This window comes from Bubalus kerabau, chromosome 15 (genome assembly GCF_029407905.1).
Source record: "Bubalus kerabau isolate K-KA32 ecotype Philippines breed swamp buffalo chromosome 15, PCC_UOA_SB_1v2, whole genome shotgun sequence".
Classification (NCBI taxonomy): domain Eukaryota; kingdom Metazoa; phylum Chordata; class Mammalia; order Artiodactyla; family Bovidae; genus Bubalus; species Bubalus kerabau.
The window spans coordinates 1948185-1972798 of NC_073638.1; the positions used below are offsets into that span (position 1 = coordinate 1948185).

At 33.1% G+C, this 24614-nt stretch overlaps 1 protein-coding gene across 2 annotated transcripts in view; it reads right to left on the bottom strand.

The window, feature by feature from the left end:
• Nucleotides 1-1943: 1943 nt before the first annotated feature.
• GRIA4 (glutamate ionotropic receptor AMPA type subunit 4) overlaps nt 1944-24614 on the bottom strand; it is a 678251-nt gene continuing 655580 nt past the window's right edge. The window contains exons 14-16 of one of the 2 annotated variants that reach the window (XM_055547461.1): nt 8684-8798; nt 6388-6522; nt 1944-2108 (exon numbers count right to left, since the gene is read on the bottom strand). In XM_055547461.1, the coding sequence (XP_055403436.1) occupies nt 1944-2108; nt 6388-6522; nt 8684-8798 (415 nt within the window). Of the gene's footprint in view, nt 2109-6387; nt 6523-8683; nt 8799-15301; nt 15417-24614 lie in introns of both variants that reach the window. The other variant, XM_055547460.1, reaches the window with a different exon arrangement.

The window sequence follows — 24614 nt, forward strand, 5'->3', positions numbered from 1 at the left end:
GAGTTCATGGAAGAAATAAGTAAGGGTCAGGTTATAAAGTGACTCATTTGCTTTGCTCAAGAGCTTGCAATTTTTCCTGAGGGAACTCTGTGTGTGTCTGCATGTGTGTGCACACACGTGCGTGTGCATGCGCCATCAGATTTGCACTTTTTAGGATTGCTGTTACTGCAGCACAGAAATTGAGTGGGGGATGGGAATCTTGAGAATTGAAGCAAGGTGATCAGTCTTTCACCTTTTCCAAGTTTGTCTTCCATGATATCACACCCATTTCTCTCCAAGCCCTTCCTGTTGCATACACTCTTTAAACAGTCCATTGACAATCTAAGTATTGGGTCATCGCTCACCTGTAAGGCTTTCAACATCTATGAAACTCAACTCATCCTTCAAGGCCAAACTTCCAAAATCATCCTATCTTGTGCTTTCTGCCAAGATCTCTAAGTGTTGCGATGTTTATCGATGTTGTACTTATTATTTCAAATGATCTAAGCTTCCTTTTGAACTGAGTTAATTTAATCCCTACATAGCTAAGGTGATTTTTGTAAATAATCATGTATAATTTTCTTCACAATTTTCAATTGAAAACAAAGACTAATTCTTCATATGTTTTCTACCACAAACTGATTAGTGCCTTCAAATGATTTAAACAAATAATGGGAATGTGGAGAGAAGCTCAAGAGGCACATTATTTTATGCAGCAAAATATAGCCAAGTAAAATTTCAGTACATAATTATGGGGTATGTTGTTATTATGACAATGATTAAATTCCCCAATTCAAACGTTCCATCTTTGACAATTTAACTGCTAATGAGGCAAAGATCTGTGTAAAAAATTAGCTTACTATGCAAAAATAATAAGGGCTAACTACATTTTCCAATATGGCCCACAGTTTACTTTTACTATCCCACCTATAGTCTCATAATTTCTCAAATAATTTTTATAGTGATAAGAAAAAACTCTAAGCTCTGTAAATATTGTAAGAATGTAAATATTGTTTATTCTTTTTGGTGGGTACAAAAACCACAATTTTGTACACAGAACAAGATTATAAATAATATTGATAACATGAGTGACCCATAGTATCTTCTGGTTCTACATTGTAGACTGATGATTTTACGTTAATGTTGTCTTCATTTTGTTCCTGGTAGTGAGACAAATGCAATCTGTGGACACTGACTCATGTGACAGAGTGAAGGTTACAGCAAACAAAATGACCAACAACTTTTATTTTAAAAAAGTCTCTAAAGTTTATTACAGTGATGGCATTTATTTCAATTATTGCAATGTATTGTTCCCTAAGATGGTTAGAAAAAAGAATTGTGTTGTCCTCTACTGAATTTATGTCAGTTAAAAAGCAAGCATGTTTCAGTATTTGTTTTCTCCAAAGTAAGTGTAATTACTTCCTTTAAGTTTTTTTTTTTCCACAGGATTTACATGTTTGTTTATTATTTCTTGTCAGAGTATAGTGATTTGTTTTCTCAGCTGGATAGTCTTCCATTGAATTATATGGGTGTTCTGGAGACACAGGTTAGCATATTCACTGACTTCTATAACTATTTTATGCCTTGAAGAGAAGACGGAGGCCTTTCTGAGCAAGAACTTCACACTTTAATGTGCTAACTTGCATGTCTGATTAGTTTTTAAGTCCACTCAAGTAAAATTTGTTGCTGTTGATACACCCATCCCAGCTCCTCCCCCACCCCACCCCGCCCCCACTACCCCAAAAAAATCTAAATTGTGAGTTTTCCTGATATAAAATCTGAGTTTGGGTTTTCGAGCTGAGCTCATGCACACGTTGCTGATGTTTGGCGCCTTAGGACGAACTTCCCGCTCTCAGCCAAAGGATTGTTTGAGCAAAGACCTGCTCTTAGCCTGTCCCTCAGGGCTGCGTTTCCATCAGTCACAAACACAGTTTAATTAAGGCACTCAATTATTTTTTTGGTTTTTATGGAAGGTCCGATGCAATGACAGCCAATCCTGAACTTTGTCTAATTGTAGTTCCAGTGTGTACAGCCTTAGGGCAGTCGGGTGTCAAGACGCGACCGTTTTCACCCACACTCCCAGTGATGGATAATCTGGCTTTGTTTCTTATGGCTTCAGAAAAGGTCAGCTGGGTTGCATGGAAAGGAAACAGAAAGAATGTGGAGTGTTACAATATTTCTGTCTTTTCAGCAAAATATGACACAACAAACACCAAAATATCAATAATTAGACATCTGCATTTTTTTCCCATACTCTTTTGGGTCATATTAAAACTACTTTTCACAGGAAAAAGAAACTCAACGATCTGGAAGAATAAATCACTCTGGAGTTACTGGTCCTGTTTAAGAACTAATTTTCTAAAATCTTGCAAGATTTTGTTTGACAAATCTGGGCAGACACATCTTATAACTTGCTGTGATCTACACCTTAGTATTTCCAGTTGAACTTAGAAGGTCCCTTAAGTTTGACAGCAATCTTTCTTTGTATCTTTTCTTTTTTCTGTTAGAAAATATCTTAGCAGTTAAATGATTGTACTCTTAAAATCATGATGAATTGTTTAAGGGAACTCTATGTAGACTATTTATAACAGATCTTCCTGTTTATAGAACACAGATCTATCCACAGATGCTTTCACTCATTCCCTACAGCTGCTATAGACAGCTATAGAAAGGCAAATCAGTCACATAAAGTTCATTCTATGCCTATAATGGAAGTTAAGGCTCATATTTTAAGCAGCTTTAAGTGCTTAAAGGGAAGTGCACTGAAAGGGGGCATGTTTCAATGCTTCATGAATGGTCATCACTGGGAAACTTCCCAGATTGATGTTATGGGGTCAGGTCTTTGAAATCCTCATTATATTCTTGCTCTGTCATATTAGGTAGCAGGTAATAATACTACACTGAGGAGAAACAGAAAGCATTATTATTGAAATCTACTGACTGCTCATTCATGACTTTAAATTCTTTCTAGTTGCTGAATTTTAATGTTAACTCAAGAGAAAATAAGGTAAAGGAGATATTCCCTAAGTTTGTTGTAGTTTAGATCATAATTTTCCCATAATTCATATTGTATCTTAATTCCTTGCTATGAATTTAAGTTTACCCAGTTCTTTTGGAATTTCCATCCTTGTATTTATTCCATGTTGTACCTTAAATATTAGAATAATGATATATTAAATATGAAATAAAAATTGGATTAAAAATGTTATAATGAAAAGTTTTAATGATCATTTACCCTGATAATTTCAGAAACTTGAAGTCAAAATGCTACTGACATATCTATGATAAACACCAAGGTCATTATTATAGTTTGCCTTTAGTGAACAATCTCAAAAATTAAAATCTATTTATCTTTATAATCAGGAGTCAGGAGACAATTTCTACAGGAACTACTCATCACTAAATTAAAACAAACCAAGCAAGATGGCAGTCTGAATTTGTTTCTTCAGATTCCTTTTAAACATTTAATATTAAGTAAAACAATTATGTAAAAAATGTATTAGTTTTGTTTTTTTGAAGAGGGAATTTAGTATTTATTAATACTAATTAAAAGCATTGTGACTTTTCAGGAAGATTTGTCATAAAATCTGTTTCTTCCTTTTATTTTCTTGATTGCCGGTATAAGGAAATGAAAATATAAAAAATGGGAAGGATTCCATATCCTCTCAAGTAATCGTTCCTTCTCTATAGATTAATGCAATTGAGTGCTGATAATTCTGCCAACTGCTTATTCTCTCTTTAAATCTTCGTGTTCTTAGTTCTCAGCATTCTTATATTCTACACTTAAATCTCCGGCTTCTTACATAAAATGTCATTTCTGTTCATCTTTATGTGACCTTATTGAGACTACTCAAACTACAAAACTTTCTTATAAATTTACCATATAGTCTGAGTCTGGTTGGATTGTTGTGGCAATGGCTGTAACTTTATTTATGTGTTTCCTTGAGGGATAATTACATTTAGAGTAAACATTCAGATTTTGTTTTTGAAATTCTGACACTAAATATTATCTAAATTATCAGTCATTTTCATAATTATGCTCAGTAGAATTTTTGAAAGGAAAAAGCCATGTAATATGGGAGTACAACTAAAAATGCTTACTCTCAAATCTCTACAAGTGCATATCATTTAATTTGCTCCGAATGCTATTAAGTCTTTCTTATAAGAATGCATATCTCTTTCTAGCAATTCCCCAGGACTTTGCATTGAACTGTCATATGTGAGCATTTCTAGAATTTTTGTAGAATGCATTTGTTATGCTAAAGGTAAATTTAAAAATATATTTTATGAAATTCATCACAGAATGAAGTCCAAATAATTGGCTCTAAAAACTTGTCACATATTATTTTTCTGTTTGGAAAAAAATCTCTCCTCAGTTCTGTAAATATTAAGATGAAAGCATTACTGTAATGACTAAGAAAACTTGACCTTATCAGTTTGCTTTTCTGCTATTAGAAAAAACATGCTCTAAACATTCTGATCTGAGTGAATTGACAATTTCATGATCAATTCTTTCCACAAAATTTGGAAAGAAAAACTTTGGGCTTGTCTATGTGCAATTGTACTCAGTCACTATTCTATTTCTAGATTATGGATAAAAGCAATTAGATCTTGATTTAAAGGAGTAGCTTTTGTTCTTTGCTTTAAGATGCTAACAAGTATTTCAGTAGCCTTTTTTGGGCTGGGCCACCTGGCCTGTGGGATCTCAGTTCACCTACCAGGGACCGAACCTGGCTGGGCCACCACTGTGAAAGCCTGGACTCCTAACCACTAGGCACTAGGCTACCAGGGAACTCTCTCATCTTTGCCCATTTCTCCACTGTTTTTTGGTACTTGACTCATATGTAAGGAAAAATAGCCTTTCAGGATGTAAATTGTAAGTATTTTCTTCAGTTTATCCTTTTAACTCTGTGTGTGATAAAATAAATTTTTGTGCCTTCTGGGTTTTGTGTCACAGTTAAAAAGAATTTTTCCACACTGAGATGATTAAAAGATTAAAAGAAAAAAAAAATAAATATAAAAATTGGGCACATTTATCTGGCATAACTTCAGGCATACATCTTATTCTTAGAAAAATTCTATTGGATTTGACTCTAGGATACCTCAGGCACTAAATGTCTCTTGCGGGTTCAAATTTTCATTTATCATTGTAATCAGAATGGCTCTTATATACAATTTCAGAAAATGGGTTTTAGAGGCCTGATTTTAAGAAAAGCAACAACAAATGCTTCCAGATCTTATTTTAAATTCATTTTGTATCATCAAAGGGAAAAAGCACTGGACATTTAGAGTCTTAAAAAATGAACTTCATCTTGTGTTTCACTGCATGCTTATAATTTTTTTATTGTCACATGGTGAGAAGATGTAAGTGAGACTGATCTGGCTCACACAAAAGCAGTGGAAATGAAAACAAAAGTCAATAAAAACTCATTGCAGGTTTTATTTCTACTGTGTCTCTCCTAAAGAAAATATATTGCTGACATTTTTGATGAAAAAATTGCCTAAAAAGTTTATTCACCTTTTAGTCATGTTGTGAGAATGAAAGTTGAATTTCATCTAATAAATGTGAATTGTAGTCAATATTCTGATGGTCACTCCTGCCTAAAGGTCTGGTTCAAGGACTACTGCTAGATGAACAAACATCAGGGTTTCCCTCTAAAAATATAGAAAGATGGCTAATATAAAAGAAACCAGAAGAGGAGCTAAAACTCACCGAGTGTTTACTATGTGCCCTGGAGATTTTACATGTATTTTCTCAGAAAACAACACACCCTTATCAAAAGAGGCAACTGTCTAGGCTTTGATAATTTGAAAAAATTTTATGCTTATTTTGTTAGGATTAGATTGTTCCAGAGAAGACAAGCCTGTTCTGTGTACAAGAAAATTCAGATCTAATTTCAAATTTCTCCCAATTTTCAGATAGAATATACTATTTAAATAATTTTATTTTATTTATTTTTTTTTACTTTATTTTTTTTTAAATTTTATTTTATTTTTAAACTTTACAATATTGTATTGGTTTTGCCAAATATCAAAATTATTTAAATCATTTTAGAGAGCAATTCTGGAGGTTTACTTTTGTCTTTCAAACCCTTTCAATGCAGATATCTATTGGTAACATAAAGTTTTGAACAGTACATCTGCAGCCAAATAAAACTGAACCACTGTGCACTGAAGTTTTCAAAAATATAAAGCTCTAAATTAGAAGCAAGCAGTACCATCACTGGACAGACAGGTCACAACACTCCATTTACAGAATGCATCACCCACTCACTGTAGTGGCCCTACGTCCTACCCCTAAATTTTAATACTTTCGGTTCCATATACGTTGTAACCTTCTCTATAGGTTGCTAAATTCTGGGTATTCTGCGAGGAAGTTGGGTTAAAAGTCTTTGCACTCTTTGCCACCTTCATTCTCTTCGCTTCTGCCCTGGACTTGTAACAGAACTCTATCAAAGCCACCAGCATTGCCAAGCCCAAGCCGCCAACCAGAATGTAGAAGACGCCTGCTACGTTGCTCAGGCTCAAGGCACTCGTCTTGTCCTGGGGGGATAAAGACATCTCAGTTAACTGTGGAAAGTCACATCCAGAAGGTGAAAGAACACAGGAAATCCAAACAGCTAATTAAAGTCAATGTAATTTAACCTGAAATTATTTAACATGTATAAGTCACTAGTGTAACACTATGAATTTAAACATAAAGCTTATAGTTCTTGAGAGAAATGAAATTATGATGATAAACAATAAATTGTGTATAATTACATTCAATAAAATCTGTAACATTTTATCACTGTTAACTGTATAAAGAAGAGCACTATACTTAACTATATATAAGCATAGGGTAGCAGAAGTGGGCTTATTATTGTTAAGTTTGAAAATGACATGCTTAAAACCCAATTACATGAGAAGGGAAACTGTTTTCCCTTTCCTTCCATTAAAACATTTTTAATGTTTGATTTTTTTTTTTGAATAAAGGTAACTTCATGCTTCCTACTTAAAGAAGTAAGGGACTTTAAGCGAATAGTTTCACATCTTATTTATCATGAATTCACTGAATATATGCAAACAGTGTAGGTACACGTTGTTTGTTCTTTTAGTCACATTTGTTTGGGAAATCTGCTGGAATATGGCACTTTAACATATTATATACTATTTATGCAGCACATTGGTATCTTTAAAAAATATACAAATTTTTCCATGATCAATTGAAAAATAAGTCATTTGTGGACAGAGTTAAAACTATTTTTATTGATTTTAAAATATGATTCTATTTCACTTTAAAATGCTTAATCAGTTAATATTTTAAACATATATTCTCCAGAGCTTTCATATACATATTATTTTATAATAAATTCAGAAATAGTCAAGCATATTATTGGAAGATATTAAAATTATAACAATAATTCATATTTTTCACAAATTGTAAATATATATTATATAAAATTATTTGAGTAGGTATTTTAGGTTAACTACCTGAAGAATGCCCTGAGGCCATCATCTTCTCAGTTGTGTGTCTTGTGCAAACTTAATTAATTTTATTAGAGAATGTTTAACTTAAGTATTATGTACATTATATCTACTAAGCTATGATATCAACTGATTAGAGCAAAAATTTAGGATAACTTCATTTTAAAAATTAAGTACTTGTGCTTTTCTGACTTTACATAAAGGTTTGAAATAGCTTTTTCATTATTCGGCCAAGCTAGTCTCATTCCACTCTGGTTCAAAGGCAGACAAAAGTGATTAAAACACAGGGAGATGCTTGAAAAGGGATCAGTTAATATTACTTTATCTCTTTCTTAAATTAATTGAAGTTTTCCTATATATGTAATTCACTTATTTAATGTCGTAGGATAGCTAATAGATTTTTTCTTTCTAAAAGAAGATATAGAAAAAATATTTCAAAAATCCTCAACCATGGCTTTCAAGCATTATGTCCTATTAATTTATGCAGGTATTTAGATTCAATGATAAACTGCCACAGTTTGTTCTTTAAATGAAAACATAACTGTAACACTATTTTCATTTGTACTCAACAGAATCAGACTTATAAGTTCCTGTATTGTTCTAAAAATAATTGATATAAGATCTCTGCATGAATGAGATCTTAGAAGTTGAGGGTATTATTCATAAACATTGATTTATTAAAATAACTTTGATAGAAGAGAATTGGAAAATTTTACTCTGTTTATCTGTCAGAACGAAAATATAACAGATCATCTTCAAACTAAAGTGGAATGATTGGCAAAACAGACAAAAGACTGAACTTCTGAATAAGAAACATTTAATATTTAAAATTTTCTTTCTGTAGAAGACTACTGACTAATTTCCCATTTCCTGTTTTGAGAATACATCAGTTCTTGAAATAATAGATTTGATGTTCTTTGCCTCCAAAACAAATAAACAAAAATCAAACCTGAAAGTACTACTGTTATTAGTGGTACGTATATTTGAGAATAATATAGGAATTTTATTTTTTTATATATTTTTACAGTTAATTTAAGTTTATTTAAAAGCCTTAATATTGGGGAGCAGTTTGCAATTTTCTGAAAAGATAATCCCTGTTGCTTAAATCATTGCATTAGTTTCTAGTTTATAGGTATAGAGAAACATTTAGTTTTTACTGTTTCCATATACTCTTGACAATTGCTCCCATTTACTGATTTGTGAACACAAGAGGAGGCCCCGAACTGCAGTGACTGACCTTGCTTCCGGAGTCCTTGGGTCCACATTCACCTTTATCGTACCACCATTTGTTTTTCAGCTTGTCTAAGACGCCTGCCTCACTGAGTTTCAAAACGGCAAGGTTTACAGGAGTTCTTCACGTGGAAAATAACATAAATAACATTATATATGTTATTTTATGTTATTCAAGTAAAACTACATTAGAATCGCATGGCAAAGTGACAGAGCAGAGGCCACAGTAGGTGTTATGTCTTGTACTGTAGGCCCAGGTTTCGAATCAGACATAAAACTGGGGCCTGCTCCATCGCTTTAGGTAACAGGCACATACTGCTAGGGAGGATTTTTAAATAAAATGTATGCAATTACTGTGAATCCAAAACTATTAGCCTGGATTGAGTTTCTTCAGCATTTTCAATTTTCCCACCATAAATGTAGAGTCATTCAAAATCTAGAATCTCTCTTCAAAAGTGGCTATAGGTTGACAGACTTAAAAAAATAGAAGCTAGATAGGACTGGTTTCTTGCAGGCATCATTATTCAGCTAGTGGAATTTTGCTTTATGCTTTAAAAGTATGGATACTGTAAGTATCCATCATTAAATTGACTCCTCTGCCACTCTCATCCAAGACCTAATTTAAAGATGAGGGTGATTCTGATTCAAGTGTTACTGACACAGAGCCACCTTATACAGAGGAAAGTCCTTATAAGACAAATATGTAAATCATTATTTTAAAGTGTAAGCCAATGCTGATACTTTCCTTCTGAATTGCAGTATTTAATTTAAATATCACCAGAAATAATTTTCATCTATCTTAAATCTACCATATGAATATATTCTGAAGTGCAGTGACTATTTTATACTCTATAAATTCTTACCAACAAATATATGATAGATTAGGAATAACCAAAATTTCATAAATAGACAGACTCTTCATACGATAAAATTCCTTTTCTTTTTTCTATTGTCTTTGAGTCCTTCAATACTAAATATTATACAAGGAGTCTCAGAGAGGAAATGTTCACTGGTCAGTCAGTATCAGTGTTCTGAGGAATCTAAGAATGCTTTTTTCATTCCCATGTTAACCTCTGTGTGTAGAATAAAGGCTAAGGAGATGGATGGCAAGCAGTAACATGTAGGACCTTCTGTTGTTATTATAACAACAGATATTATTATTCTGTTTTTTGTGGTTGTTTGGTTTTCATTTCTTTTTGCTTTTTACAAACATTCAAAGAGAGACTGCTTGCATTCCTCTTGACATTTTTAAGGCTGCCACAATCATTTTGTCTGGCTGTATCACCTAATGCCTCACTTCTAGGAAAAGTTGAATCCATTTGGAGAAACACAGTATGTATCTATTTGGTTACAAGGGAATTAATTCCACAAACCTATCTACAGAACTAGGTAATGCACTAATAATGATGCTGATGATGATTCCTAACACTTACTGAGCACTTACTATGTACCAAGGGACTATTAAAAGTATTTTACATGTTTAGTTGCTATTATCACCCATATTTTACAAATAAGGAAATCAAAACACAGAAAGGTTAACTTATCTAGGCACATCTAGGAAGGAGCTGAATCAGGGTTTGTAATGGTCTACTTTCATAGCCTGCGTAATTAAAAATTTTAACAACAGAAGACTCAAGAAATAGGAATTTATGGTTTATTGAGTTTTCTGATTAACAGTTAAACTAAAATTCACTTTTTTAAGGTATTGTTGGTTCTGAAAAAAGTTTCTAAAGTATGTTTTTCTTTTCAGTTATATGGTTTTTGAATTCAATTTAATTTTTGTATCAATATTATAATATCTTACAGGGTTTATTTTCCAATTTAAAAATATACAATTGCCACATTTCTAGAATATTATATCATTTTTTGGATTAAAATCTAACGTTAGCATGATTTAAAACTTTGTACTAAAAACTGAGTTTGGGGGTGGGGTGAGGTGAGGATTATGGATAACTGGAGTCCTTGGTTAGCCCCAGTTATTTTAGATTTTACTATCTATAACCTCCCTACCTCCACATACATCTACTGCTTCCATTTATTAAGTGATTGTTATAAAACCACACCTGCGTGTTGGTTGGTGAACTGTGAACTTCGAGAATAGAAGACATATATCACTCATCTTCGTAAAATATTTACAAGGGTATCTGACTCAGGTTAGGTGCTCTGTAAAATTATTACATTTGAATTATTTTGAATCCAGGACAAGCACTTTTTAAAACTGACACTAAGGGTTTTTTGGTCATCAAGCTAGCCCACTAAAGCCTTTTTAACACATGTACAGAGTACATTATTGGAATAGGAAATGGCAACCCATTCCAGTGTTCTTGCCTGGAAAATCCCATGGACAAAGGAGCCTGGCAGGCTACAGTCCTTGGGGGCACAAGGAGTCAGACATGACTTAAGCGACTGAGCACGCAAGCATAGAGTACATTATATTAGCCCACATTGTACTTCTTTTTTTTTTTTTTTTTTGCAAAGTGACCATTATCTTCACATTGTACTTCTTGAAAGGGTTGTGGTGGGAAGAGGAAGATTTAATGCTGAAAAGAGAAGGAAACTGAAAGCAGTTTCCTTAAAGTTTCTTATAGAAGGGACAGCTAAACGCAAAACTATGGATTAAATGAAGACTACCTTTGACTTACCTCTCTCCCTTCCTAAGGTATTATTTCTCCTACCTGCTTCATTTTTCCCTTGCCTCTTTGTCCTTTCTGCTATTCACTCCAGTAGTCTGGTTTTAGAGGATAAAATTGGATTAGAATTTTGAGTATAAGATATTTATCAATAACCAAACTTAATGGTCAAGTGGTGAAATGTCAGACACTGAGCAAGGAATTCATTACTAGGAAAATCCTTCTCTAAGGGTTAGCTTTCCTGACTGATCTTTGTTTAATACATTTTTTCCTGCTTATGAATGCATGTTTTCCATAATAATTCCTTTTTTATTGCATTTGTTTCCATGGCTGTGGATAAGGCCATTTGCAAGTATAACATATTTTAAAGTCAGGCTGTATTCTTTAAAGTGTCAAATTAAAAACTGCATATTATGGGATTTACTATACTCCTAAATAACTCATTATTTGGTAATCACATTTACAAAATGGCTTTAATATAAATATCTATATCTATGAGTATGCCTATTTTTTATATATGTATGTTATATATATGAGGAGAATAAAGTATAAAACAAGCAAAAAATCAATAATTTTGTAGGTAGTATTAGCATTATGGGTCATCAATGTTTATAAACATTGCCAAAATTTCCTATTAGAACCTGGTTTAAACAATTGACACAGAAATAGGGATAAAATTCTGTGTATGGTTTGTGCTCAGACTAAATCATATCAGATTAATCAAAGGGGATATGACTTTTAGACACTGCAATGAAACTTATAATTTGGTTCATTGTCAATTAGGGAATTTCTGTTATTCACAAAAATGAGTATGGTTTTCTTATGATCATAAAAATGGCCGCAGCACTATAATATTCAAATGAGTAATTTTTCAAACAAACAAATTCATCCTCTCCCAAATCATGCCTTTCCACTTTATTTCATTTTACATATCAGACTTTTTTCCTTATTTCTTTTGTGGAACCTGGTTGAGGGATACTTTGGTCATGTTCTGGGAACGGCTATCAGTTGAGCTGATTATTTTGTAGCCATGGGCTGAAAATGGAAGCCGTCACTGTGACTCTAAATAATTTAGTTGTCGATTATATTAAATCATAAGCTCCTTGATGGAAAGAATAGTACATAATTTTTTTTTACCCACAGATACTGGTGCATGGCCCAGGTAAAACACAACTTTACTATTATGCCACTGTGTGAAAGTCTGGAGATATCTTTCCTTGTTACAGTCCTGTAAATAACAGGTGGATCAATTGGCTCCTCCTTGGAACCTATTCATGTGTGGTACAGCTTCCCATGCTTTTCCCCCTTCACCAGATGAGTCACTGTTAGGAAAGTTAAGTTTTTCCTACTAAGACTGTATATCTCAAAATCAGATCACATCAGATAAATTGTATACTTGAGATCTCTGAATGTGCACTGTACACAATGTGCATTGTAGATAAACTGGCAGCACTTAATTTTCTCTTCTGCTTTGGCTTTATACTTATCAAAGCCCACAAGCCAGCATCATCTTCCAATTCAGTATTTTTCCTCCTTTTACCTTTTTCAATAAAGATCAGGCCAAATGGAAGGGGAGAGGTAAGTTCAAAAAGAAAATCAGTCACCCAAAGAAGGTACAGAACAAAAATTGAAAAGCAGCAACTGCCTCCTGGTAGTCTACTTTGATTCTAAGTTAGGTCAGGCCAATTAAAATATCATCTTTTAAAATAGATGCAGAATTATTGTTGTTCAGTTACCCAGTTGTGTTCGAGTCTTTGTGACCCCATGGACTGCAGCATGCCAGGCCTCTCTGTCCCTCACCATCTCCTGAGGGTAGTATTATTATTACCCATTCTATTGGTGACAAATATTATATCAGTATACAACCTACTAAAATTTTTTTTGTAGTATGAAATCAAAATTCTTGAGGGAAAATAGAACATAATAACATGCATTTTATGTTAATTTTTATAGCATTTCAGAAAATGACTTATTAGGATATGAAATAATATTTTCATATCTTAAATTTATATCTAAATAAAATTTTAGAATATTATCTTAGAGTTTATGTTTGGTGAAAGTAACAGGGGCAAGCAGTTTGATTTTTGAAAACTGTAAGGTTAACCTCATATTTATTTCTTTAGATGACAAATATTTACTTGGTGTCCATTATGTACCAAACAATGTTTCGGATGCAAATAGATTAAATTCAATTGAGCTGTCCAATCCCTTATTTAAATAAATTAAAATGACTTTTGTTACATAGATTTTTTCCATTATGTGTACATTTCTGCTTCTGTTTGCTTATTTTTCTGTGGAACGAGTTTTTAATGTACACTAAAACAGGAATTCATTATTTACTTTTATGGAAAACTTTATCTGTTAAGCAATGTTATACTTTGTTTATATTTGTGACAAAAAATATAAATTTGCAAACAATTTCTTTTTCTAACTGAATAGAATATCTTCAATTTTGTTTTCTCTGGTTCTATTAGAGTATATTTTCTTACATTTCTAATTTGCATAGAGGAGTAGGTTATTATTGTAAATGAGTAATTTTCTGTTTATGTGTGTGTATATATATGTATTTATATTTTATGAGAATGACCGGAATGTTCTAGGCAAGCTGGGGCACCAAAATACAAGAGTTAACACTCCTAAAGAAAAGAAACAGTTGGTGTCTTGAATGGAAGTGCCTTAAAGGGGAATCATCTCAGAAGAACCCAGATGACTCTCTAGGGGGCTCATATTCTCCTTTGGGATAGTCGATGAATGATGAGAATTGTGTCCACACCATTTTGTTTTTTTGTCTTCTTTCCTGCCTCCTTCTATTGCCAAAATAATCATCTGGCAAAGTTTATTCTTTCTCTTCCTGCAACAGGGCTGGCAGGATGCACAAGGGAGATGAATTTGATAGACTTTTCAGATCAGGATCAAGGGGGAAGTTATCAGCATTGAAAGAGAGTGAGGTTAGCAGTTTCCTTGACAGATACTCCTTTTCTAAAAAAATAATTATTTTAATTGGAGGATAATTACTTTAAAATTTTGTGATGGTTTTACATTACCATATGTTAAATAGACAGATACTCCTTTTAAATAGAGCATCATTCTTTGGGCTTGGTGGCCAGCCAAGTGAGAGAATTTGTAGACCACTGAAGAACCTGAAGAAGAGCAGGGTTTCTTGTTTTGGGCAGTACTCTAGAATTTAAAAGAAAGGCAAGAATGTATATTTTAAAATTTTCAGTGTTCTTACATACCAATTGAAGATATGTAAGGAAAGAAATTCAGTCAGAATATTCCCATCTCTAGATTGCTTTAAAGTCTATCTACAGTGAAGAAGAGTTCTGAAACACTGGTTAATAATTTCTGCTAAATGTATACCTTTTTTTAAAAGACACTGCTTAGAAATAAAAATAAAACATTATTTTATTAAGCTGGAAATATGACATGGATGCAGTAAAGATAAAGCTGAGTTGGTCTTGTTTTTATAATCCGATCTTTCTTTAGTTTGATTCATTTATGGAAGGCAGAAGCATATAGTTCATAATTTCTTTTGATTTGTTATGTAATTTGCTATTTAATGGAAGCCTGACAGTTTTACGTGGAGAAATGTCTTTCTGGAAGTTACCTGGTCTAGGTGAGGCTAGACTATTGCTATTATTCAAAAATATTTTGTGGCTGCTCTGGTGAAGAAAACAAGACAGACTGACCCTTTCTGTTCTCTCTCCTCATCACTTTCAAAAGCCTGCTTTCTAACACCAAGGTTCCTAGGACTATGTCTGATCTGTAACTTCTTCCAAACCGGAGATTTAAGTGACAGTTTTAGTTACGTTTGTTAGCGTGCCCCCAAATTGATATTGTTTGCAAATATTTTTGCTTTGACAGTAATTGCATACTTAAGTTTGTGAAGGAATTTGGCGATTCCCATGGTATTCAAAGGTCTGAATTGCATCTCCTAGCAGATGCACCTATTACTTCACACACTGTTACCCGCTCTTGGTGACATTGAGGCTAACCTTGGAGTCACCTCCCCCGCTGCCACATTCTCCTTTGTCGTACCACCATTTGTTTTTCAATTTGTCCAAGAGGCCTTGTTCATTCAGTTTTAAAACTGCGAGGTTAACAGCATTTCTTGAAACGATAAAACATATCTTGTAAGAAACTGCACAGCTGTTAAGATGTTAGAAGGAATGAGGGTTTAAGCTCTTTTATAAGCTTCTCCCAGATGCTAAATAAACCTCTCATTTTGTCATCTTGCAGCCCCTTCTACCAGGCAATTGTAATTTCCTTCAAAGTATATTAAACCTATGGCATTTGGTGCTATTCACTTTCACAGTTCATTTATTATCAAGTAACTGACATCAACATCAAGAAATTACATGAATTTTCTTTTTTGCAAAACAGTAATAAACTTGAATTTACTAGTAATTGAGAAAGAATTTTGTCTTGAATTCCCTTGCTTCTAGAATGTCAATGACCAATAGGAAAAAAATGAAAATACATTCCCAGAAGGAAAAATATAATTGCACAAACAAATCAACAAATCTGCAACTAATTTTTGTGTACTGACTTCCTAACAAAGAGTATGGCTTAATTATTATTCCTTTTATTATTTGTATTGGTTCAGTTTTCTGGTCTGGAAGTCATAGGATGGTTAAAAGAAAGGTAGTAGCAGCTCTCAGGGAATTTATATTTGAATTCTGTGTTGATTTTTAAAGTCACTAGCTGCTATTTAGAAAACAGGATCATACATCCAACTTGATTGTTTAAATTATATAATTAAACCCCAGGAAAATATGCTGCATGTGATATGGGCAAACAAACACTAGATTAGATTTCTTCCATGTGTATCTCTATAGGGGATAATGGTGGCATATTCTAATTATTTTCTAAGAGGATTTAAAAAATGTGTCATGGGTTTTGCTTCCCATGTACTTGGTTTCTTTCTTGCTTTCAAGGTACGGGTTTTAATTGAACCATCAACTCTTTAAACAAGTTTTCCCAGCATTTAATGAAATGACTGTTAAATCTAGTGAGTGGCTTATATACTGAGATACTTTGGGTTCAGTTTGTGCCATTCTGTTTGATAATTGCCCAGTTTGGTGATTGATTAATGACAAATTAATTATATTTAATACTTAATTTATTATTATACTTAATAATTAATAATAAAATAAAAACAACCTCATGTTAATGGATAGCATTTGAACATTGATTTGCAAGTGAAATATCATTTAGTTGATTAATAAAATGCATTGTTTGTTTCACCACAAATCAGCCTATTAAAATATTTATTCTCTTAAAATGTGTTTGTAATATTTCAGGTAAATTATGTCTCTTTTCCAGTGTTGTAATGGTCTGATCCACTTGGAGAGTAAATATTTCCCATGAATAAACCACATACTTTGAGAGGAGGGACACTTTCTAAGAGTTAGATTGCCATTTACTAAATGCTAATGAAATAGTTAGCTGTTCCCACACTCTGAAGTAAGTCCCACGCTAGTGGTGTAAAATAAGTAATATACTTCCTGGGGTGAAAAGTTATCAGTTTAATCAGCAAAAGGACCAGGCTGAAATGTAGGAATAAATGAAAACTCAGTGTGGCTAGAGACATCTATTTTTAAAAAAATGCTGTTAGGAGAAAAGAATTGTTTAATTTTATTTTCCACAGAAACTAAATTTGTCTTTCAGTGAATTGAAACTAACAAAAGTTTTCTATTTTGGAGAAAATTGTTTTTATAATCCATTTTATTTTAGTCTTAAACATTTCTATTAGATTCTTTTTCAGTAAAGTGCTATCCCAATTATTTTATATGTTGGTTTAGACCACTCCTTTGATAAAACTATAATCATTTCATGAGAGGGTTATTTAACAGGGTTATTAGCCATATCCAAAAACAGTTTCACAGCACAATAGAAAACAATAAAGCAAAATTAAAAAATGGATAAGGAAAAAAAGATTTATGTTGAGAAAATTGTTTGGAATAAAGCTTTCTACGAAGTTATTCTAAGACATTGTCTTTCTAATAACATCTAATAGGCCATGTAAAAACAGCTCAGTTTCACACTGCTATCCATATATGTGCATGTATGTGTATCTATATTAGTCAATATAACACTCTTGACCAGTAGGTTAAGTCACTGCCCAGTTTACAATTAATCCACATTTTCTTGTGGTTCCTCAATAGAATTCACTTAATACTATCACGTGTAAAATGTACTTTCCATAAATGAAGGCACTTTGTAATTAATATTTAGGGACGATCTTTAGGATTTTGAGGACTTCTCTGATGGCTCAGATGGTAAAGCGTCTGCCTACAATGCAGGAGACCTGGGTTTGATCCCTGGTTCAGGAAGATCCCCTGGAGAAGGAAATGGCAACCCACTCTAGTACTCTTGCCTGGAGAATCCCAGGGACGGAGGAGCCTGGTAAGCTACAGTCCATGGAGTCGCAAAGAGCTGGACATGACTTCACTTTCACTTTCACTTTAGGATTTCAAGATTTCTTTGCCTTTTAAAAAGGCTTGCTATTTTCTGTAATTGTCTGACTAAAGATGTAATTTCTTTGTGTAATCAGTTTAGGTCTAACGGTTTCCTTAGACTGCTATTTATAATACAGCACACACCACATCTGTAAGGACCATTTGCATATCTGCTCTACTTTATGGAATGCATCATGTTTACATATTATTAGTAAGAATCATCAACTGACTTTTAAAATATACATAAAGTTACTTATGATGGTCTATAGTCCCTGGGGTCACAAAGAGTTGGACACAACTGAGCATGCACACACCTAAAGTTACTTTACTCAGTTTTCTAGATTAGATTAAAAACCATTTTTTATCCGGGTAAAAAGGGAAAGGAACACTGAAGACATAATTACAAGCAAGCCTAAGGAACTCAGAAAGAGTCAGGAAAATAAAGTACATAGAAAGCAGATCCTTGCTGCAGCACATTTTACTACTGCTTTGAAATTCCCTTCATACATTTCAGACATAGATTTTGAAATCTAGGTCAACAAACTAAAACTGATGATGAGAATATTCTTGTCTTGATTAAGCATTAGAGAAGTTGTAATAGTGATTTGCCAAGCAGATAAGAAAAAAGAAAAATATCGAGGGTTATTTTTTACATTAATTATTCCCTTCATTCTATTAAATGAAGCTTTTACAGAATAAACAAATGAAATAAATTGCTTTCATTTAAAAATGGAAGGAGAGGAAGAAACAACAAGTGATCACATTGTTTTTTTAGCGATATAAACCACATTTGAGAGCCCAGGTATGTTGACCATGACTATTTATAAGACTACAACAGGACCTATGTACCATACTTATTTGCCTAGTCCTTTTATGACTTAGCAGAATCCTAGGTAAGAAAAACCCCTCTCCAAATAGCTTTTTCATAGTGGTGAGATGATGGGGAACACAATTCAGGGTTGAAACAAAAATGCTCACTCAGACAAATTCCAGGAACTCTGGAAAAATTTCAAGGGTTTTTATTCCTGAACTGTTGTTCAATTAAGTTTGAGATTATGAAATCTATCTCTCATTGCCCAAGGCTCTGGGACCCATTTTTGTTAACTAAACAAAAGCTGTACAATGGGAACTAACAGACTTAAACTTTTCCATTTATTAATTTTGCATAAATTAATCTAATGCAAATTAAGATTTTCTTGTTGAAAGCATGTTTAATTCAGGCTAAGATATTTATATTTTCCTCTCTATCCTCCCATAAGTAATTTATTATTAATCTATAGATTTAGATATTCTTTTATGCTTACTTTATGCCTTACTCATTGTATTTACTTCTAGACCATAATTCTTATAGTTTATTTTTTTCTGTTAGTGAGATATTAACATTCATATAGAGAAAACTTGAAGAATTTGTTTAATAAAGTACTCATGATTTCCTGGATTTGAGAATATTATCATAAAGGACCGATATACAAGCTTTAGATACAGTTATTGTTTGTACACAAGAAATTTAGGGTATATATAATTTCTAAAATAAAGTCAGCAATATTATATTTAGTCTAGTTAAAGCAAATTCAATTACATTTTACTTAGTAGGATGAATACTTCATTATTGTCTATGATATCAATAATATATGGGCTTAATGGATTTTTTTTTGTCTAAACTATGTAATTTTGCTAATGCATTATTATCCTTATAAAGAGGGATTCATTAATTATATGCACATGAAAAAGTCTCCTTAGTTTTAGGCCTGTGCTCTTTTAACTTGAGTATTCTCTTCATACTTAATTCTCTATAAAATTTAAATATCAGGTGTTACAATATTCAGAATATTTACCTGAATGATGCTACAAAGTATTTTCATAGTCCTAGTAAATTTTAGTATTATGTGACTCAACAAGAAATTGTGTGAAATACCTTAGAAAATCCTTTAAAATCTGCAAAAGACATTGGTAGACAGTTTATGCAGGAAGTAGTACAAATCATATAAAAATGATTTACTCTTGCTTAGAATTAAACTAATGTGAATCAAAGAAATGCAATTTTTTTGCTCTTCATATTAGAAAAGCTAAAAGTAAGGATAATATTTAATATAGCCAAGGATTTAATATTGTCCTGAAATTAGAATACACTGAAAATAGAATAGAAAGAAAATAATATGGTTTTATAAAACAAAAAAATCCAGTTCTTACCCTTGCAAATTATTAATAACAATTCCCCTTTGAGGAATCAATCCTAAGAAATAAATCAATGATGTTGACAAAGTAATAAGATAAATGTTATAGCATGTTTATATAACAAAACATTGAAAGCAACTTACATGCCCAACAGAAAGGGAGAATTAAGCAGATTTAGTGTACAGCAGTGGTTTTCAATCTTGATTTAAATGTTAGAACCATTTATTACAAATACAGATGCTCAGGACTAACTTGCTGTATCAGAATCTTCTGACATGGTGGCAGCGTGTATATGTTTTTAGAAAGCTCCCTAAAGGATAGCAATGATAAGCACCGATAATCCATATGACTGAATGTTTAACAATCATTACAGGATTTTAATGACAAAGGAAATGCTTAATGTTGAGTGAATAAAAGAAACAAATTATATATTCATTGTGATCTTAATTTTAGAAAAGATATATAATGTTTATATGTATGTGTATATATATATAAGTGCCATATATATTTTATATATATTTTAAATATTTATTTAAATGCTATTTATTTGTATGTATAGATGTTAATGAAAGTCGCTATCTGTAGGTAGTAGGATTATGATTGATTTGGCTTGCATATTGTTCTTTGTGCTTTCCCACTCATTCAAAATTTTCTTCAATAAAAAGTGACACTTTAGTAAAGAACAAACAAAACTACTCTCTTAATTATTTTATAATATGCATATTAGAATTGTTTCATGCAAATTAAAATATATATTCTATTTTGGATCAAGAAAGATTAAGGAAGTTAGAACTTAGAAATTTTTCTTAAGGATCTCAGAAAAGCATTCATTGTTTGATAGTATGGTTTGCTTTGGCTCACTTGGTTTTGTGTCTCTAGTCAAGGCTGGATGGAGAACATGTGATACATTTGGCTTCTACAAAGGTTCTACCTTATTTGAGGGGAGCAGGTCTGTCAGAGAGGTGTGAGTCTACCCAACAGAAAGGATCTTCAGGAGGTTAATGGAACTCTCAGTGGCTTAGAGAGAAGCCTTGCTGTTTCACAAAAATTACATAGACAAGGTGAATTTTTTCCCTTAGGACAGATTAAATGAAGGTGATTGTGACTAAACTTGAGTCCTGCTAAGTGGGCCATTATATATATATATATATATAGCTTTGTTTTTAAAAAAGATTATATGGTTGGAAGTTATGTTCTTTTCCAAATGAGTATTAAACTCTAAGAAAAAACTTTTTTTCAGGGGTTTTAAAAAAGGCAATTAAAAAAAAAAACTTCCATCATACAACATACTTTTTCTATCCTTCTTTTTGAAATCATGCTAAAATTGCAGATTGAAAAACTCATCTGATTTAAATTTTGTTGTGCAGCAGGTAAATATATGCAGAAGTTTTTCCAGGGCCACTCAATAGGAAAATACTAATTTCATAAAATATAAATAATAACCAACTCAGTATAGATTAGTCATTCTGATATTTAAATGGCTGCATTCTCAGTATTTTAACAAGTGTTATGCACATGAAAGTTCATCCCATATGGAAGATGAAATAGGTAGACAGGAGCAAATGTCACAGAGGATTTGACTTTTGTGGTTTAATCATGTCCTCCTGTTCACTCCCCACCCTTACATAAAGGTAGCTAGAGGAAATTAGCAGGAAAACTGAGAATTTACAACAAATTCCAGAACTTTGTATACAGGCAGTTAATAACTAATTGAGAAAAAGAACTATTTTATTACTCAAAGAAATATAGAAAGTGAATAAAAATCAATAGGCTATCAAACAACTAAATATATCTGATTTATGGAAAGATATTTGTTTTCACAGTTCTACCCTTTATCTGCTATGTAGGCCTGGAAGACTAGCTAATTCTCAGCATTTATCAATGTTCCACTGTTTTCAGTTTAACTTGTAGCTGTGCTCTCACTATTTTTCCCTCAAATTATTCCTTCCAGTAAATAAGCACAAGCCTTTTTTTGCTTCATTGGGTTTGTGTGCTCATTTCCAAAGGAAGAATTTGGGCCAAGTTGCTCTATATGTATATGCAGACATTTTTAGAAAAAATATTGTTTTCACTCCAGTTTGCCTATGTGATGACAGTTAAGGCTTATATAAAATGGCACTATTGATCAATAATTTAATACCAAAATTCAGAGGGAAAATTATTTGATGTGAAAAGACAATTCAGACCCAGCAGGATTTATAATGAGCATTTGAAAACCACTTTTATAATGAGGGATTTCTTTTTATTTTGGAGTCTGGATGACATATATATATAATTAAGTTATATATAGAGAAATGTACATCATGAGAAACGCTGGGCTGGAAGAAGCACGAGCTGGAATCAAGATTCCCAGAAGAAATATCACTGACCTCAGATATGCAGATGACACCACACTTATGGCAGAGAGTGAAGAGGAACTAAAAAGCCCCTTGATGAAAGTGAAAGAGAACAGTGAAAAAGTTGGCTTAAAGCTCAACATTCAGAAAACGAAGATCATGGCATCTGGTCCCATCACTTCATGGGAAATAGATGGGGAAACAGTGTCAGACTTTATTTTTTTGGGCTCCAAAATCACTGCAGATGGTGATTGCAGCCATGAAATTAAAAGATGCTTACTCCTTGGAAGGAAAGTTATGACCAACCTAGACAGCATATTCAAAAGCAGAGACATTACTTTGCCAACAAATGTCCGTCTAGTCAAGGCTATGGTTTTTTCCAGTGGTCATGTATGGATGTGAAAGTTGGACTGTGAAGAAAGCTGAGCACCAAAGAATTGATGCTTTTGAACTGTGGTGTTGGAGAAGACCCTTGAGAATCCCTTGGACTGCAAGGAGGTCCAACCAGTCCATCCTAAAGGAGATCAGTCCTGGGTGTTCATTGGAAGGACTGATGTTGAAGCTTAAACTCCAATACTTTGGCCACCTCATACGAAGAGTTGACTCATTGGAGAAGACACTGATGCTGGGAGGGATTGGGGGCAGGAAGGGGATGACAGAGCATGAGATGGCTGGATGGCATCACCAACTCTATGGACGTGAGTTTGGGTAAACTCCGGGAGTTAGAGTGATGGACAGGGAGGCCTGGCATGCTGTGGTTCATGGATTCATGTGGTTCATGCTGCAAAGAGTTGGACACGGCTAAGCAACTGAATTGAACTGATAGAAATGTTTGTATTTCATATTTCAATTGAATGAAAAAGAACTGAACAAATAGAGTTAACACTGGGCTAGATTCCAAGAATTGTCTCTAAATTGTGTTCTTTTGGATTTGCATGACTAATTCCTATTTGAGAACTAGGCCCCAAGAATGTGATTCTTAGCAAGAACACTATTTTTTTTTGTGAGGATATCTGCTACTAGTTTAGGTAGCACACTAGCTAGAGATTGTGATAAACAACAAAAAATTTTATATTTTAATATTGAGGTTTTTAAATGTAATCTTTACACATATTTTATTCAGCCTGATTTCTGGATTTTTGTCAGTTTTAGGTCGCATACTAGAATTTTTTGCCCTCCTTTGGTCATAGACTTCTTTTAGAAGTCAATGAAAGCATGTATACTTTCTCAGGAAAAATATACAAACATGCAAAACTCAGACTGATACACAATTTTAGGGAACTGCATGGAAACAAAATTTGCCATGGCAAAATATATCTGGCTTGTGGATTATTTCAAGATGAAAATAATCATGGCACAAAAGATGCAAGAAGAAACTTTGATCTTCTTGCTAACTGTCTTAAGAATTGAGATACTATTCCTCTGTTACAGGAATAGAGTTACCACCAGGGATATCTGCAAAGAATATTGGCTAGGTAGGTATCATGGGGGAAACTCTTAGAGATCAGGGTCTATTTTGTATCCCATTGTCTCTGCCTGGCCCTGCAAACATTTGGTTCCCAAACATTTGCTTTTGTATCTCTATGTGAATTGCCTTCCTCCCTTTTGAAGTTCCAAACCTTTACCCACAACATCCCTTTTTGTCTTTTGCTGAAGATGGTATTTAATGTGAGGATTTGGGCCACTTTGGCTAGTTACTATGTTTTCTTGGGTCTCTGCCATGTATATTTGTTATTAAACTTTTGTTTGATTTTCTCCTGTTAATCTGTCTCATGTCAATTTAATTTTTAGAATAGCCAGAAGAGCATATAAGGGTAAAGGAAAATTTATTACTCCCCAACAGATAGGATTCAACTTTATTGGCTGAACACTACTCCCCATAAAGCTGCTGCAGTTAAGAGACCCTGGGGCACCTGACAAAAGCCAGCACAAGGTATTATTTGTTACCATGTGGGCTAGTCTCACAAATCTCTGGCTGCACGGTCTGTTGGAAAAGAGACTGGTAAGAGTTTTTCTCTTTTCGAAAATTAGATTAACAGGAGAAAATACTTGTGAGGCTAGCTCCTTGGAGTTTGTGACTCTTGGTTTAAAGTTTCATAAAGTACTTCCTTTGGTTTGTTGATCATTTTTCCCCAGAGATGGTCACTGATTTTCTTTGTCTTTGTATTTTGTGTCATTTGTTTTAAGGAGAAAACCATTGGTGTGATTAAGTTTTCCCTTTGTCTTGTTCTATGTTTTGAAGGTTTGGTTTATATCCTAATGAGAAAAATCTCTCTGGTTTCTGGCATCCAAAAGGTACACATACCAGTGTTCATTTAGCAGCTAGTTAAATAGGC